This window comes from Oryza glaberrima, chromosome 3 (genome assembly GCF_000147395.1).
Source record: "Oryza glaberrima chromosome 3, OglaRS2, whole genome shotgun sequence".
NCBI lineage: Eukaryota > Viridiplantae > Streptophyta > Magnoliopsida > Poales > Poaceae > Oryza > Oryza glaberrima.
This window is the reverse complement of record NC_068328.1, coordinates 33,118,698-33,137,121: the sequence shown is the minus strand read 5'-3', so window position 1 is coordinate 33,137,121 and position 18,424 is coordinate 33,118,698. Positions and strand designations below refer to the sequence as shown.

Genomic DNA, 18,424 nt, shown 5'->3' with positions numbered 1-18,424 from the left:
CATAGACTTCCATCATTCAAATTCCATACGTATTTCCTTTTCTTAATCAATCACAATATTCCCTCATTTAATCCAATCAATTTTTCTTAATATCAATGTACAGCCCTAAAACTTCTTACATTTTGAAATGGAGTTAGTAGACCTGTTTTGGTATATACTGGTAAGGTATCAAACCAAACAAAATTTTCTAAGACATTTTGTTGTTTTGGTATATATTGGTATCAAACCAAACAGGTTCAATGCAAGCTACTACCGTAGCAGGTCACAACTTCCAGAGTTCAGATTCAGATACATAGAATTTCAGATTCAGATACACTGGATGACAACAGGATGAACGAGTTGAGAATTTCACGCCGCTTGTATTATGGTACGTACAAAACTACAAACAATTGTACCAACAATTCTGGTCTAGTAAACTGTAAGCGCACCATCTGCTTCCCCATCCCGCCCTCTTTTGGGTACATACATATCTGCCGCCTGACTGACAAATATAATCGCTGCTGGTAAGCACAAAACCACAAATGCTATCTATACAAAGCCACTAAGTTACTGTGTGAAAAAATAATGTAACAGCCAGCACACAGCAAAGAAAAAACGTAAGCGTAGTTTTTTTCTCTGTCCAGTCTATTGCGTGTCGTCACTGATGGATCCGTCCTTTTGAAGCTTCAGACTGAGGTTACTGAACCTTTGTCTTGAGTACTGCCTAGATGCCTTCCTCCAGTCAGTGCCGGCCTTCATCATGACGGCAAACTCGTCGTAGCTTATTTTCCCATCCTGAGAAAAGAATAAATGAAAAGAAAACATTGCATTGTTGTTAGGATTACCATATCGACAAGTTCAATCACACGGAATTTGAACAGGTCATACTTTGCTAATGTTACTTTCAACTAACAATTGCACTAGAATCATCTCCAGTAAGCCTACCCCAGTTGTTTGTTTGTTATGTCATTTGTTTTATGTCGTCTAATTAGACTATCCTTGTCCATCCGGTTACAACTTATTATATGATAGTATAGGTCAATGATAACATTCGCCAACCCTTTAATTAAATAAACCCTGCCTTGCAGCCAAAGGTAGAAACATTTGAACCCTGGCTACCAGGTAATCAAGTATGTGGCACTATTCAGCTTCTAGCAAATGATATTCATAGATTTCACTAGCTGTGGGCTTATAACTTTTATATAATTGAAGTCATTGCATAGATACCAAGAACAATGTCATGCAATATAATGGCCTGCTAAGGAAAGATTAAGCTGACCTTGTCTGTATCTACATCACGGATGATGCTATTAATAATGTCTTCATCATTACCATCTATTTCATCAACCAAGGCCTCTCTAAGCTCTTCAATTTCTATGTAACCACTCTTATTTTGGTCAAAATATGAGAAAGCCTTCTGGATATGTTCATCATTGCCTATTTTCCTCACATGGATAGACACAGCAACAAATTCTTGATAGTCCAGGATCCCATTTTTGTCAATATCAGCCTGCAAAGCAATGAGCGAACATCAATATGTATCGCCAAGAACCAGAACCAGTCCTTTTTATTCTAGTTTAGACCATTTTTAATGATAACTCACAGCATCCATCAATATCTTAAGATCTGAATCAGGCATCTGATTCCCAAGTTTACGTATGCCAGCCTTGAAATCCTCAAAGGTCAGCTGGCCATTCTTGCTCACATCCATTTTATCAAACATGTCCTTTATGTCAGCTGCTTCCTCTGCAGACAAATGCTCAGCAATGACCTGCAATTAAGCACAAATAAGCTAACTACAAGAAAAGGAGAAAAATCCTTATGCACATCTCGTGTTTAGAATTTAGGAAGCAAATTATATGTGATCTCTACGTAGAAGTTTTTATTCAATAAGAATAATAATCTATTTTGGTGCTAACATATTATAAATGCTACCTTAAGGGCTTTCTTCTTTAACTTGTTCATCGCAGCAAATTGCTGCAGTCTAGCTCGGACAGCATCACCAAGAGGAATGTCAGGCATCTTTTTAGAATCATGTAACCATGGATGTTCTGTACATGCAACGAAAATCAGAGAAAAACAATGAGAAAAAAATGTCTGAGCCATGAAAAATGTTAATCATGGTGCCATTAAAAAACATTCTGGATAAAAACACAGTAAAAAAAAGGGTACAGCTAGCCATTTTTCGGAGAACTTTTCTGAGATTAGCCCTGCATGATGGTCCCTGAATAATAAATAGCCCTGGGCTAATTTTAAATCTTCTTATAATAATGTGAGTTCATTACTCATCAATCACATCATAGATAATATATAGTACAGACATATCCTTCATATATTCCACTAAAGTAGGAGTGAGATATATGTATGCTGCTACGCGTTAGGACAGGTGATTGGCGATGCTTACCAAGTACTTGTTCTGCAGTAAGCCTTGTCATGGGATTTGGGTCCAACATCCGCTTAACAAGATCTTTAGCTGGCTCAGATACCCTGGGCCATGGTTCTCTTTTGAAATCTACCACAGAGCGTATAATTGCCTGCGCTACTCCCTGCTCGGTTTCTGCATGGCACCACAATAATATGATAAGAATGGTGTTCTATAACTTCCCCGCAACACATGCAGTCTAGTCAAGAGAAAGAACACACCTGCCCAAAATGGTGGTACACCGCAAAGGAGTATGTAAAGTATCACTCCTGCACTCCAGACATCAACTTCAGGGCCATAGTGTCGCTTTAAAACCTCTGGAGCCATGTAATATGGACTGCCTACAATTTCAGTGAACCGCTCACCTGCATATTGAATCCATCATTAGAAATCAACAAGCATTCAGTTTTGCTGAAAAGAATGCTGCATGTGCCTATGAAGTAAGCTCCATTTGCAGTGAATTGAAGCAAAGTACAATGGGGCAATCCCATTTGCTCTTCTTCTACTTGTTTTGTCCAAGTACAATAGATTCAGTTCCATTTATTCTAAAGTTATGTACTTGAGCATCAGTCTGCAGAGCATACCAGGCCTGAAGAACACAGATAGCCCAAAATCAATTGCCTTCAGAGGAGAACTATCCTTCTTGTTAGCATATAGGAAGTTTTCTGGTTTAAGGTCGCGGTGCATGACACCATGCCTGTGGCACATCTGTTCAGTAGAGAGGACAACAATACATGTCAGATGTCACAAAAGCAAGTCCAATATAGCAAGAACTTAATATGAAAAGCACATGATGAAGAACTGCTAGCACACATTCTAGAATCAGCGTGATTATACGTTTACAAATAGAACTGCTGCCAAAATATACCATACTCGCAGTACAAAATGCACTTCACTAGTACATGGACTCCTTTGTCAATACATTATCACTCTGGCTAAACAATGATGGGTGACTCTAACAAGCACCAAGGTTTAACAGACTGTTGAACCCTAGCAAATTCAACAATTAAATTTTGCTCAGAATCTTACCAGATACCCAGTTGGATGCTACCATGATTTCTAATTCCTCACTACATAAAAGACCAGATCATGGCCAATTCATGAACATAACAGCTAGTAGTAGCAATTATCCTATTTGAGGCATAACCACCAATTTCTCTCATCTGAACCAAATTTATTTACGAACATAACAATAGATGCTAGAAATTAATTAAGCAAATAACAAGGTAAAAAAAAATAGAACAGGACTCTGTCCAGTCCACAGTCCACACGGAGACACGCGTTCACCTGAACCACCTCGACGATGGTGCGCGTGACGGCGGCGGCGGCGCGCTCGGTGTAGTGGCCCCGCGCGACGATCCTGTCGAAGAGCTCGCCGCCCTCGCAGAGCTCCATGACGAGGTGCACGTTGTCCTCGTCCTCGTAGGCGGCGCGGAGGCTGACGATGTTCGGATGCGACGGCATGTGGCGCATGATCTCCACCTCGCGCCGCACGTCCTCCACGTCCACCGGCGTCCGCAGCTTCCGCTTCGATATCGACTTGCACGCGTACCTGTCCCCCGTCTCCGCCTCCGTGCACAGGTACGTGATCCCGAACTCGCCGCGCCCCAGCTCGCCGCCGAGCTCGTACCGCGCGCCGAGGTCCCGCCCCGTCGGGTCCCGCAGCACCATCAGCCCGGGCCTCCCCGCCGCCGCCCCCGCCGACGACGGCGCGCGGTTGTACGCGACGGTGAAGGGGTTCGCCTTCTTCTGCTTCCCCCTCCTCCTCCTCTTCCCGCCCTCCTCCGCCGTCGCCGGCGTGCCGCAGCAGTTGCCCATGGCGGCGTGCGGCGGCGGCGAATCGAGCTTGGATTCAATTCAACAAAGGAGGCGAGGCGATTCGATTCGATTCGAGAGAGAGAAGAGAGGAAAATAAATGGATTTGGGAAAAAAATTTCTGTGTGCTTCGCCGTGTGAGTTGGGTCGCAGAGTCCACGAATTCTGGATGCGTTCTAGAAGAGGGGGGCAAATAACCTAGTAAAACCTTTGCAAACCAAAAGGATATATAGTTTTTTCTATCTTGAGGAAAAAGTTTTAGTAAAAAATTTTGGGGAAATTTTGTGGGAATACAAGAGATTTTAGCGGAGTTTAGTAAACGCGATTAGGATAATCCGGTACAGATAGATGGAGGAGTAGTTGGTGTTTGTTTGCTTCTTCTAGAGATGAGTGAGTCAGTGAGAGCAGATGCCGTTGGACAGTTATTGTCTAAGGAGTATGGTGTCCGGTCTTATTTCTCATAATACTATAATTTCAGATTATATAATTTTCACAAATATCAATTTCTACTTTTTAAGGAGTACATGCCAAGTTGCCAATTTGATTTTAGTGTTTGGGTATTAGCGGAACAGCTTATTAACGATTAAATAATAAGTTATATGTTCTTAGTGATACAAAAGCAAATACTTAAAAATAAACATGAGAAAAAACCTAAAATTAACTCTAAGTTTAAATTTAATTTTAAAGTTTAGCTTATGTTGGTAATGTAAAGGCTAAACGGTGGGGCTGAACAGGGTTTTAGAAGTAAAGAATTAAAGGTTTTCTTTCCCCGAAAAAGATAAAGGGGTTTTAAAATTCGGTTCTTGATTGAGTTTAGATTTCTTGGAATATAAAAGATATATGCAGGACAATGTGAAGAGGACTTTGACGTTTGAAACCTCGCACGGACGACTTGTGGAGCTCAAATGCGACGGCGACAAGCGGCAAAGAAAAAAAAAAACACACCAGCTTGGAAAGTTGGTTTGGTAAGCAGGACAATGACACCCCCATAAATTACAAATGGAGAAAAAAATTACAGTTTAGGCCGAGTTTAGTTCTACATTTTTTCTTCAAACTTTCAACTTTTCCATCACATCAAAACTTTTCTACATACAAACTTCCAACCTTTTCATCATATCGTTTCAATTTCAAACAAACTTCCAATTTTAACGTCAACTAAACACACCCTAAGCGTCCTGTATTGAGAATTTGGAATTCAGTAGAGAATTGATTGGTACAGTACTGGAACCTAGTCATCGATTATTCTAATCCCTGGCCATTGATTGACTAGCTCGTGGCGTTGCTTGACAGGATCAGCAACCTGGGGAAGAAGAGGATGATAGAAACTGAAGCTTCGGTTCAGACTTGACCTGTCAGGATCAGCTAACTAGAAGGAAATTGCATGTTCAGTTCAGACTTCAGGGTTTACTCTTTCAATGAGAAGACTTGAGAACTGAAGAGTTTATTACTGTATTTTCTTTTTTTTTTCCGTTTCTGTGGGGTTTAAGCCTTCATAGTTCAGACCAGTCCAGAACTTCAAATTTCATCAGGTTCAGTAGCAAATCCGCAGAGAAAAAAAGAGGAGAGAATGTATTCATCTTATGTTTGTACGAGTAGTAGTATAGATCAAGGATGAGTTTATTCATAATATTTTTTGTGTTTTGGAATCTACCATAAATCGTAAGCACGTGCATGGAATCCATGGAATGTTTCTTTTTTATTTTCTATCAGCAGCACTGGAACCTCTTTTCTTTTCTTTTTTGTTGGCGCTATTGCTATTCTATTTTTCTGACAGGAAACTGAAACCAATTGCGTATCCCTCTTCCAGAAGAGAGGTGCAGGCTCAGGCCTATCAACACATGCTGCTTTCAATCCTCTACACCACAACCACAAGACGTCAAGATTGAAGAACGAAGGCGATCAAATAGTTCAGGGTTTACTCTTACAATGAGAAGACTTGAAAACTCTAAGAGTTCACTGTGGGGTTTAAGGCTTTAAGCCTTCAGAGTTCAGACCAAAACTTCAATTTTCAGATTCAGTAGCAAGTCCTCATCAAGAAAAAAGAAAGAATTTATCCAGCTTTAAAATGTTTATAGGGTAAAATTAGTATCTACTAGTAGGATTTGGATCAGCTGCAGTAGTAGTACTGACTGCAACTTATGCAGTCATAGCAGCTACCGTTTGATCTGAATCAGATGGCACTGATTAGGTAGAGCACTGTAGCAAAAGTACTGTAAAATAAAATATTACTATGATTATGTAGTTTGATAACTGTAGTGGCAAAACTGGACCGTTGATCGTCAAAATGAACGGCTGAAGATACGTGCAGTCCTAAGTTGCAGTCGTAGTTACCACTGCAGCTGATCTCAATCCCTACTAGTAGTAGTGTACTTCCTACTCTATCAAAAAAAACTCAATTTAGGATTGGGATAGGACATAATACGATGAATCTGGACATGCTTCTGACTAGATTCGTTATATTAGACTATGGTTGCGTTCGATTCTCTCGGTTGGGAACTCATTCCCTTAGCACAAAAAAAGGTCCATTAGCGCGTGATTAATTAAGTATTAGCTTTTTTTCCAAAAATAGATCAATATAATTTTTTAAGCAACTTTCGTATAAATTTTTTTTAAAAAAAACGTACCATTTAGCAATTTGAAAAGCGTGCACGCAGAAAAAGAGGGAAGTGAGTTGGGAACCATGAGTACCGAACTCAGCCTATGTATCATCCTAATCCTAGGTTAGGTTTTTTTTGGACGAAGAGAGTACTACTCAAGGATCAATTTATTCATCAAATTATGTGTTTTTGGGTTCTACCATAAATCAAAAGCACGTGCATAAAATCCATGGAATGTTTCTTTTTCTTTTCTGTCACCACTGAAATTTCCACTTTTCTTTTCTTTGTCTTGGTGCTATTGCTACTTCCTCCATTTCACAATGTAAGTCATTCTAGCATTTCCCACATTCATATTGATGTTAATGAATCTAATGTGGGAAATACTAGAATGACTTACATTGTGAAACGGAGGGAGTATTATATTTTATGACTGGAAACTGAAACCAATTGCGTATCCCTCTTCTAGAAGAAAAGAGTAGGCGCAGGTATAAAGCATGCGACTTTCAATTATTCTAGACCACAAAGATGTCAAGATTGAAGAACAAATTAAGGCGATCAAATAATATATGTTCTTTTTCAAGCTGCTGAAGATGCATGTACCCAATGGGTTCATGGAATTGTTTGCCTTCTTGGCTCTTGCCCTGTTCTTTCCATCTTGCGGATTATGTTGTAAGCTTCTAAACGTTTGCAAAACCCTTTCTATGTGTATATAAGATTCTTAGAACACTTTCTAAAAACAACTAATAAAATTTGTAACAATGAACTCGTTCGTTTGCACCGTCCGATATTATAACAACAACAACAACAACAACAATAACAACAACAACAACAATTCATAAATATGTTCTGATATTCAGTTGAAAAGAAGGGGACTTCGTTTTCCTTTAATTAATTAGTATTTGCTTGACAACAACTAAAGAAGTAAAGAGGGTCAAGAACAATTAAATGTGGCCGGCCGGCGAGCGGGCATGAGCATATAGACGATCTCAACCTTACGAGGCGAATCTAGAGGTGGTATTGGGACCACCCAAAAAAGCATTAGCCCAATACATATATACATATGTGAAAAGATTTTTTTTGGAAAAAATAACTCCCTTATTAGTATATTAAGATGTAAATTTGAACAATTTATACTTATATTTAGAATATTTAAAAAAACATATAAGTTGGATCACCCATTTTGAAAATTCTAGATATGCCACTTACGTCTTTTTTTTTCGAACGGTCAGGCCGTTGCCGATGTTTTATATTAAGAAGAAGATATCCTATTTTAAAGAGAAAACGAGATCAAATCTTACAGTGCTCAGTTAATTAGGGAAAACTGAGTAAAAACCACAACTACAACATCACACCAACAGCTAACCTATCCTAAGCTACCACGACGGAGCCCGACACAAGGCATCGGCCAAGCTTGCCATTTGAGACGACACAACAGCCTACATATGTTATCGTTATCAAGCTTGCCACCCAAGTAACACAGCAGCTTCGACGCCACTTACATCCTAAACCTTGTGGAGAATAAGATAACCATGCAGATTGAGCAGAAAGCGAGCAAAAACGAAATCAAAGGGGTCGCAGTTTTAATTTCCGACCCCTTCTGCATCTGACAACGGCTCGGCTGCTCTCTGTCTTCGCCTTCAGAAAAACGATGTTTGCCTCGCAAGCATTGCATGTTTTTTTACGCTTCGTCGGCAGAAAAATGTTGACATTTCAGCGAATCAAGGACTGCATTTTTCTTCTTAAGGTCCTGAAGCTCAACTGTTGATCGATCGAGTAGTTCACCGTGTGTGCATCAAAGCATGCACGACAAAGGAGAAGACACAGAGAGAGGTGTGTGGGTGTGGCTGAGCGAGAGACATGCACCGAAATTTAACTCTCCGAACCCCTCTCTGAAGTTTACTTTTTCTTTTTTGTATGCTGGGTTCTACTGCCATAAAGGAATAAATAAATCATAAGAATGTTATATAAAATTCATACAAATGTTCCTTTTATCCTTTCTACTAGCACTTAAAAGTCTGAAACTATTGCTTTTCCTTTTGTTGGCGGTGTCATTGTTCTGTTTTCTGTCGGCAAACTGAAAACTGATGCATATATTCCTCTTTCAGAAGAAAAGCAGTAAAGCACAGGCGCAGGCATTACCAACATGCTGCATTTTAAGCTTCTAGATCACAGGAGCGTGAGAAAGAAAGAGGTCGAAGGGGATCGGAGTTCAAAACTCCGACCCCCTTTGGATATGACCACAGCTCTACTCTCCGGCTTCGGCTTCAGAAATGAATGTTTGCACGCATGCATGGTAATCCTAATTATGCTTGATTGGAAAGAAAATGTTGAGATCTCCGAGAATGAACAAGGGAAAAGGACTGAACTTTTGTTTCTAAGGTGGTTATCGATCAAATTATCCCCCCAAAAGAAGAGGTGCCGATCGGAAAGAGAAGTACCTAGCAGCTAAAACTGGAACTTCCATTTTATATTTTTCTTGGAGGTGTCACCGTTCTATCTTTTGACGGCAAAACTGAAACCGGCATACCAGCATGCTGCATTTCAATCTTCTAAACCGAAACATGGTGGTGCTGCATGTACCAAATGGCTCATAAACTGTTTGCACTTCGTTAGCAGAAACATGTTGAGATTTCAGAGAATGAACATGGAAAATGAAAAGGACTGTTCTGAACAATCAATCGATTAGTTCAGCATGTGTGCCCATGTTAGGTTCGTTGTGAATGCATGAGAATGAGAAGAGAGATGTGTGGATGTGGCTGAGAGAGAAACATGCACTGAAGTAGTGAAGGAAAAAAACAGGTGAAGGGGGTCGGAATTTTAATCTCCTAATCCCTCCTTTTATTTTTTTAAAAAAAATTGGGTTCTACCATAAATCATAAGACACATTGCATAAAATTCATAAGAATCTTTTTTCCCTCTTTTGTGCTACGAGCAAGTTTAATAGTACAGCCCACTACTAGCTCCAATTCATCTATAGCCGATCTAATAGCCAATTCATACAATAGTTGCTTACTATACTATTAATATATGGTCTCACCTGTTATACACACATTGCGTTTTGGAGTCCGTGTTGCAGCCCGCTGCTCTTCTCTCTCATCTTTTATCTCATTAAAATATATTTATAGTTGGCTAATAGTCTGCTATTGTACCCACTCTACTAGCATTGAAACCAGTTTTTCTTTCTTTTCTTTTTTTTTTTGTTGGCTGTGTCACCATTATATTCTCTGACGGCAAACTGAAACCGGCGTGCAGGTTGCATATTCTTCTCCCAGGAGAAAATTGAAGGGCGCAGGAATACAAACATGCTAGCTGCATTTTCAATCTTCTAGACCACAGGACGGTGAAACTATACAAATTAAGATGCTGATGCATGCATGCATCCATTGGTTCATGAACTGTTCACTCTAGAAGAAGACGATATACTAGCTCAGAGTCACAGGAGTCTCAGGTGAGGTCAGATCTCTGACCTCTGAAGAGAACAAACCAAGAAATTTCCACTGCTGATGCGCCTCCTTGGCTTTGGCTTTGTCTTGTCCTGAATTCCTGATGATGACCTATATATATGGTGGTTGCTATCGATTCTCATTCGCTGTTCTAGATGAAATATCTGAACCAGTTTATCTCCAAGATGTGCAAAATGATCACATAAATTGCTATCTGGCCCGCGCATTGATGATCCAACCGTGAAATGTTCGAGCGGCCCATGAAGGCCCAAGTTTGCGATCCAAACTTGCATCAGCTCTGCTCAGTGGATGTTATGTATGTAGGAGTAACTCTGTAACAGTTAAACAGTGGCTAAGAAAATCTCAAATCTGAGATCTCATCTGAGTGATATTTAGCTCATGAGTTATTACAAGCATGTCTAGTACTTATTCATGCACGGATTAGATCAGATCAGATTACACCATGCGCAAAAGCCAAATCACTCTTCTCCCGCGTCAACACCATGCATGTTCGATCATGCACCGATCGCGACGAACTCACGCCATGTAGCGGCGTCGTCGTCGCCGCCGCTGCCACTTAGGATATCCTGCAATGGATCGAACCGAGATGAACAAACAATTCAGCAAATGCAAACTAATGCGCCATGAGACCAATCTAATCAACTTTTTTTTAATTATTACTTGCTGCAGTCGGTGGCGGCGCCGACGGGGATGGCGAGTCCGAGCTTGCAGAGCGCCGGGAGGCGCCGCGCGCGGTCGGGGAGCACGCCGAACGACGGCCCGGACTGCTCCAGGCACCTGCACAGCGCGCGCCGCGCCTCCGCCGTGCCCGCCATCCCGCGCAGCGCCCTCGCGCCGCCGCAGCACCGATCGCCCGGCCGCGCCGCGCCGCCCAGCAGGAACGGCCCGCACGGCGCCAGCGCGCTCACCGCGTCGCCGCACGACACCGCCGCCGCGCCCCCGGCGCCCGCCGCCACCACCACGACAGCCACAAACACCGCGATCCCCACCGCCGCCACGCCGCGGCTGCGACGAGCGCTCGCCATCGTGCGTTCGCGGTGACGGCCGATAGATTGAACAAGCGCGTTGCGTGTGTGTGTGTGTGTGAGTGAGTGCTGAGCTCGAGGTTGGCAATGGCGGCCATTTTTGTAGGTGGGGGAGGTCAAGGAGGTTGGTGATGCGCCTGAATGCTTTCCTGCGACTTTACCATGCTCGTCGCCATTTCGAGCAAGCTGAACAACTCTGCAGGCGCGTATTGAATCGACCGGATGGCGAGCGGCTAAACGCCATGCGTCGCCTGCGAGGTCCATGTGATTGTGCATTCAGTTCACTTGATCTTTCTGTTGCATTCAATCCGTATATCCAAAAGGGAATATCAAATCATAATGTCCCTCGCCACAATTTTTGTCCTCTGCATTTTTATCTCCAACAACTATACTAGTCCACATGCCCCTTTTGAAGGATCTCCCACTCTTTTAAACATTCTAAATTCCTTTCCGTAGTCTGTGAATCTATAGTTGTACAACCTAGAGAATAATTTGAGAGTCAAAAGCTCAAAAGCACAACTTTATCACATGAGAAAATCCAAAAAATACCACCGATAAACATCCAAATTCAAAAAATGCCATCGAAGAACCTATATTCCTAAAAATGTCATTATACAATCGTCTCTGTTCCATAAATACCATCATAATTAGGTTTTCATTAACATTCTTTCATGAAGTGTTAAAAAGACCATCTTAACCATACGAATTGTTGGAAGCTGATTAAAACTTTTTGTTCTTTCCATCAGCTTTTACTGATTTGTAGGTTGCACAGGCCAGGCCAGGTTCTGACATTACCAACAACCAGCCCATTAGCTGTCTCGGCCTAGCTCTTCCAACGCCTGAACTGCATGAACAGGTGGGTGTACACAGGTCAGCGCTCCGAAGAAGAAAATACTTTCCTTCACGTTGGCGCCCAAGGTCGTCATCATCATCGATCCAAACCGCTTTATTCCCTCTCGCTCTCGTTGCCATCGTGCATGCATGCCATGCCTCCATGCCAGCCAATCCCTTCTTCTTCGCGCTAGATCTCCATTATTTTTCTCATATCAAGTTAATAACCTCTTCTACGTCTTCCTCGCTATCTTCTCCGCACGCATTGCTGGCAGCGGATGAGACCTGTCGCCTGAGCTGAGGGCTCGGTGTGCTGTCGGGGCGATGAGGATCATGGTGCGCACGCTGCGCGGGGACCGGGTGGCGCTCGACGTGGATGGCGCCACGACGACGGTGGCGCAGGTGAAGGGCATGGTCATGGCCCGGGAGCGCATCGCGGTGGCCATGCAGCGGCTGTTCTTCGCCGGCCGGTGCCTCGACGACGACCACCGCACGCTCGCCGAGTACGGCGTGCGGCACGACTCCCTCGTCTTCCTCAGCCTCCGCCTCGCCACCGACGCCTATCAGTACGCGCAAATTTCACAACGAGCATATATATTGTTACGATTTTGTTTTGATGAACTGATCGATCGATCTATGGCAGGAAGGAGATGCATAATGTGCGGTTGATGCAGCCGGAGACGGCGACGACGAAGCAAGAAATGCATCAGCAGCAGCAGTTGCATGTCCATGTCACCGCCGACGACGAGGAGGAGAAGGCGATCAAGAGGAAGCCGGTGTCGCGGCGCGCGCTCCGCAAGATCCTGTCGCGGCTGCAGGTGGACGCGTGGACGAGCCAGCACGACGCCAAGTTCCTCGACCTGCTGCTGCGCCACACCCACACGGGCGGCGGCGGCGCGAGGAACGTGGGCGAGCTCACCGGCGAGGATTGGTCATCCATCCGCGCCGAGTTGAACGCCGCCACCGGGTCCGGCTTCCCCGTGGAGGAGCTCCAGCGGCGGCTGGGCGAGTTCCGGCGGGAGTTCGAGGCGGCGAGCCGGATCAAGAACCATCCCCGGTTCAGCTACGACCCCCGCCGCCGCGTGGTCGTCGCCAAGCAGGCCGACTGGAAGAACTACATACTGGTGCGCCGCCATTGCTGCATCCTTCCGAATCCCAATGTCTTCTTCTCGGGCGGTGATCATGCGCCGATCGAGATCGATCGATTAGCTGTTCTTACGTCGATCGTTTGTTTTTGGCGGTTTCAGGAGAATCCGGAGGTGGCGGCGTACGAGGGGAGGAGCCCGCGGCATCTGGGCCGGCTCCGAGCAATCTTCTCCGGCGACGGCGGCGGTGGAGGAGCCAAGTGCCGCGAGACGAAGGCGAGGAGTTGCCTGAGGAAGCTGCTGCGGAATTTCAGGCTGCGATTCAAGCTGTAGATAGTTTAAATTTCTGCAATATTTGACTCAATTTGATCGAGGCGCACGAAATTGTTGGTTAGTTTTAGAGCATTCAATTGAGATCTTACAGTAGTTGGAGACACGACTCTGAGCTGAAGCAACGCATCTTCAGTCGCTTGTAAAGGGTGCTCTGCTGTTTTTGAATTGGCTAAATGCTACTAATCGGACTGACATTAGTAGAAGCTTGTGTGTGCTTTAAGGCCCGAATAAATTCCAAATCCATTATGAATATAGCATCGATCAGCCCTAGTTCTCCTGGGCCATCTTTGCATTAGCCCATTCTGGCTATGCGAAAATCTGCATGAAATTTTTCTGAATCCTCTCTATTGATCTATTGACACGAATCTCTGCAACCCTGAAAATTTCAGGATCCTTGATTTTTTTTTCTTATTTTTCATTACAACTTGTAGAGCATGTGATTTATCGCATATTAATCTATCTTGTTAATTTTCTATAATCATTTAGATAACATGTAACCTGAATAGTTTCCTGAATCTATTATATATTATTAAAGGAATAGAAAAAAGAGCCTCCACGTTCGCTCTCATGGCCTAGAAATTCTCGCATTAATCGGAGAAAAAGAAAAAACAAAGTCCATATAGAAATACAATTTAGAAATACCTGAAATTCGGAATTAAAAAATAAGAAATATTAGAAGAGGAGACTAGAGTCCATATAGAAATACAATTAGGAAATAGTTGAAATTCGGAATTAAAAATAAGAAATATTAGAAGAGGAGACTAGAGTCCATATAGAAATACAATTAGGAAATAACTAAAATTCGGAATTAAAAAATAAGGAATATTAGAAGAGGAGACTAGAGTCCATATAGAAATACAATTAGGAAATAACTGAAATTCTGAATTAAAAATAAGGAATATTAGAAGTAGAGTATAGAGTCCATATAGAAATACAATTAGGAAATAACAGAAATTCGGACTTAAAAATAAGGAATATGAAAAGTAGAGTATAGAGTTCATATAGGAATAAAATTAGGAAATAATATAAATTTGGAACTAAAAATAAGGAATATTAGAAGTAGAGTATAGAGTCCATATAGAAATACAATTAAGAAAAAAAAATTCGGAATTAAAAATAAGGAATATTAGAAGTAAAGTATAGAGTCCATATAGGAATTTTAAACTAACTAAAATTTGGAATAAACATAATAAAATTAAAAGTAAAGTTTAGAGTCCGTATAAAAATACAATTTACAAATAACTAAAATTCGAAATTAAGAAAAACATGGGATGAAGAGTTTAAGATCAATATAAGAATACAATTTAGAAGTATCTGAAATTCAAAACTAAAAATTAAAGAATATTTAAAGATGAGTTTAGAGTCCACATAGAAATACAATTAGAAATAATAAAAATTCAGAAATAAAAATAAATAATATTGGAAGAAGAGCATAGAGTCTATATTGAAATACAATTTACAGAAAATTCGGAATTAAAAAAAGAAATATTAAAAGACGAGGCTATAGTCCATATAGGAATATATATAATTTACAAATAACTAAAATTTGATATTAAAAATAATTAATAACTAACACGTATATACAATATAATATAAAAATTCAAAAATAAAAATAAATAATATTGGAAGAAGAGCATAGAGTCTATATAGAAATATAATTTACAGAAAATTCGAAATTAAAAAAATATATTAAAAAACGAGTCTAGATTCCATATAGGAATATATATAATTTACAAATAACTAAAATTTGATATTAAAAATAATTAATAACTAACACGTATATAAAATATAATATGAATATTACACATTAGTAGTTTTGTAAAGTTATTGCAAAATTTAAAATTATGTTGTCATTTTAATATACTTAAATAATATAATGAAAAAACATATATGCTATTATGTGAGAGAAAATATAATGATGTTTATCGCGCGGGCCACCATGCAAGTTTCTCTTATCTCAAATAACCTACCCTCAACTATTCAAGAACGGAGGAATTAACTGCACTGGCTTTAAAGCCACGGCTGTTATGAGGCGCACGACGCAGCGTACGGCGATTTGTCCGACCGACGGAGGCAGCGATCCGCAATCGGAGGGGACACGGACACCTCACGTATATGGTTAAAACTGCTACTATTTCATCTTGGGAGAAATGGAAAAGATAACACAACTGTACACATGAGAGTTCTGGTGCTAGTTAATTAATTATATTAGCTCCAGTTGTTCCAATCACGCGTGTCTCTGTAGGACCAAATTAACAAAACAATTTTGTCAAGTTCGGTATGACATGGACGAAAATGTGTAAAATAACAATACTTGGTCCAGCCAGCGAGATGGAGACATAAAGCTAAAGAAAGTGTATTATGACAAAGAAGAAAAGAAAAAAAAAGAAAAGAGAAAGCGAAGCACATCGTGATAGCGAGGATTCTGCAAATCCACTCATACCATCCCAGCGATTAATTGAGTTGAGCAAGCACACACACAGTGCTTAACTAACCTTCTTTATTTTTCTAGTAGGTGGCCAGAGTTGATTATCTTACTAAAATCCGGGAAAGCTACAAAGTGAAGTGATATAGTAGCTGCCTAGCACTAACCGGCTGTCTGATTTGCCATGTATGGTTGCACTTCCAATGGCCATGCATTTTCATCCCCATCAATCTTGTTTATTTTTTAATTTAGTTTTCTTTCTCCTAATTAGTGGCGCTCCCTAGTCAGCCACTATATATATAGATCGCAAACCACACACAAAAAAAAAAGAGTATTGATAAAGTTAATTGATGGGTACTAGTACTAATGACCCCAAGTTTCTAGAATGAATTAATTAGCTAATTGAGTAGTACAATAGTTGGGAGTCGGGTTAGTTGTAAACATGCTACCTCATCAGTAGCTCCAAGACGACGTGCATGATTAGGACCTACAAGTGAGCTGGCATGACTTGCTAGAGAGGAAAATGAAGGTGGCTGTGTATGTAACATCGGTTTCTCAGACCCATGCTGGTTAGCTGACTGTGATGTATAAACTTATACAACGTGGACTCTGATCCTCTGCACTAGCCACTCATACATATTACTAACATGCATATACGAGAAGGGATAAGATTTTATTTCCTCCACACAACATAAATAGGATTTGAGTTTGATTTTGACAAACCCATCAAGCGTGATTACAAAGCCTACCAAAAGATATACTACTATATAATCTCTTGCTTCCAAGTTACAAGGAGTAGTAAATTTCTTTGAACAGTCTGGTTGAAACCAACCTTTAACGTAAACAATTCTATCGATCGATCGATGGCGAAAGGAGGGGTCACTTTCTTGGAGCGCAACACATCGGACGGACGGAGAGCGGTATACGTACGAGGGTGGTGTCTAGGAACCGGTAAAAATAAAACTTTAGCTATAGCTTTTTATTTTCACTACGTGTGTTAGTGTGTATCTATCCGTATAAATTTAAACACTTACATAAAAGGTTAAACTCGATCCAAAATATAATAAATTAAGTAAATAGAACCCCTCTATTTCGTTCTAAAGTAGCTACTCTTTCTGTTTCATATTATAAAACTTGCCTAGATTTACTAATATACAATGTTAGAAAGTCCTGTATTGTAGAACGGAGGAAGTTGTATTGTAATAACATTGATCGAATCACGTTCCGCTGGCGATACTCTTCACCTCAACGCGCTACGCATAACGCATTCCACGGCCCATCTCCTCGCGTGCCTTTTAGTATTCTTGTTCACCATCGAGTCATCCACCCGTGCCGCAAATTTGCCCCGCTGCGCCCCCGTCGCCGCCTGCGCCTGCGGGTAGGAAAAAGAAAAAAGATCGTACTCCAGAAGCCGTGAATCCGACGCCGCGCACACGTGCCGCGCAGATAACGGTGCGCAAAGACACGCAACGAAAGGCACGTCACGTCGCCGCGCGACTCGGCCTCGCGCCCTGTACTGTGTTTGTGTATGCGCCGCGCGCTGCCCGTCCGCGCGCGCGAGGGGAATGAGACGAGATGAAATATGGAGGGGGGACGTGGGCGAAAGCGGCAGGCGGGGACAGGTGCGCGGCGCGGGTTGGGTTTGGGCGCGGATTGCATGTACTCCTCTTTTCTTTTGCTGATGTGTGCTAGCTTGATCAGCTTGAGGCGGAGGAAGCGGACAGGCTCTTATCCGGGTGAAAGCGACGCGTCGCCACCACCACCCACTCTTAGCTGTCCATCCCCAACCCGGGACTTCCACGTCCTGCACGATGAACACGTCGACGATGAGCAGAGCATACTTGCTCGCGAATTAAACCGATGACCAGCCAATAGTAACATCGCCAGTTCAGATGACGAACTACTGTACAGGTAGTAATTCGTCTTGTCGACTTCTGGCAATTGTCCTGTACTGCACTGGATGACCCGTTCGACCGTAAAGAGACCGGTAGAGGTTAAGACGTGAGGATATTGGATTTGAGATTATTGAGGGCGCAATCGATCGCAACCTGTGGTCATTGGTAGTTTGGTTCACAAACCCTTGCCTTCGTACGTGTTTGGAGTCTTCGGATTGGACGTATACTGGGATTTTGTGTTGTCCAGTAGTAGTAGTATCTTTTGCGTATGGAAGCACTCATCTGAACATGTACTTAACTGCCTTTGCAAAGCTTGCTAGCTCTCCGCGTAACGTGATAAGATGATTTGCACTGGCGTAATGCATGTGAAATGCTACGAAAAAACTTTTTATAAGGGATAACAACTAGACCTTCAGGTTCGAGCTGATCAAGCACAGGAAAGAAATTCTCTGCGGCAGTGCCGCACGCCACACCCTATGCAACACCATCTTTTTGCTGAGCTACACGAGTAGTACTACATAAGTTACTAACTGCTGCTTTTTTTTCTGAAGAC

The 18,424-nt window shown here is 41.9% G+C and overlaps 3 protein-coding genes across 3 annotated transcripts; 1 reads left to right on the top strand and 2 right to left on the bottom strand.

Annotated features, from left to right (window-relative positions):
* Positions 1-183: 183 nt before the first annotated feature.
* On the bottom strand, positions 184-4,618 carry LOC127767471 (calcium-dependent protein kinase 8). Its single transcript, XM_052292823.1, has 8 exons — positions 3,689-4,618; positions 2,986-3,109; positions 2,623-2,766; positions 2,384-2,536; positions 1,915-2,030; positions 1,583-1,750; positions 1,259-1,489; positions 184-774 (listed from the first exon to the last, which is right to left on the bottom strand). The coding sequence occupies exons 1-8, from the start codon at positions 4,217-4,219 to the stop codon at positions 625-627; spliced, it is 1,617 nt and encodes a 538-aa protein (XP_052148783.1). The 5' UTR covers positions 4,220-4,618; the 3' UTR covers positions 184-624.
* A 5,987-nt stretch (positions 4,619-10,605) lies between these two features.
* On the bottom strand, positions 10,606-11,371 carry LOC127768215 (non-specific lipid-transfer protein 1-like). Its single transcript, XM_052293749.1, has 2 exons — positions 10,938-11,371; positions 10,606-10,843 (listed from the first exon to the last, which is right to left on the bottom strand). Exons 1-2 carry the CDS (start codon positions 11,300-11,302, stop codon positions 10,834-10,836), a joined length of 375 nt encoding a protein of 124 aa, XP_052149709.1. The 5' UTR covers positions 11,303-11,371; the 3' UTR covers positions 10,606-10,833.
* Positions 11,372-12,356: 985 nt separating this feature from the next.
* On the top strand, positions 12,357-13,781 carry LOC127768492 (uncharacterized). The gene is made up of 3 exons (XM_052294078.1): positions 12,357-12,699; positions 12,777-13,257; positions 13,381-13,781. The coding sequence occupies exons 1-3, from the start codon at positions 12,458-12,460 to the stop codon at positions 13,549-13,551; spliced, it is 894 nt and encodes a 297-aa protein (XP_052150038.1). The 5' UTR covers positions 12,357-12,457; the 3' UTR covers positions 13,552-13,781.
* The last annotated feature ends 4,643 nt before the right edge of the window (positions 13,782-18,424 follow it).

Coding starts and splice junctions, on each gene's coding strand:
- LOC127767471 (XM_052292823.1), bottom strand. CDS start 4,219: ATGGGCAACTGCTGCGGCACGCCGGCGACGGCGGAGGAGGGCGGGAAG. Junction 2,767..2,985: donor ATCTGTGTTCTTCAGGCCTG/GTATGCTCTGCA, acceptor TTCAATATGCAG/GTGAGCGGTTCACTGAAATT. Junction 775..1,258: donor GTGATGTAGATACAGACAAG/GTCAGCTTAATC, acceptor TTCTTTTCTCAG/GATGGGAAAATAAGCTACGA.
- LOC127768215 (XM_052293749.1), bottom strand. CDS start 11,302: ATGGCGAGCGCTCGTCGCAGCCGCGGCGTGGCGGCGGTGGGGATCGCG.
- LOC127768492 (XM_052294078.1), top strand. CDS start 12,458: ATGAGGATCATGGTGCGCACGCTGCGCGGGGACCGGGTGGCGCTCGAC. Junction 12,700..12,776: donor CTCGCCACCGACGCCTATCA/GTACGCGCAAAT, acceptor GATCTATGGCAG/GAAGGAGATGCATAATGTGC. Junction 13,258..13,380: donor ACTGGAAGAACTACATACTG/GTGCGCCGCCAT, acceptor TGGCGGTTTCAG/GAGAATCCGGAGGTGGCGGC.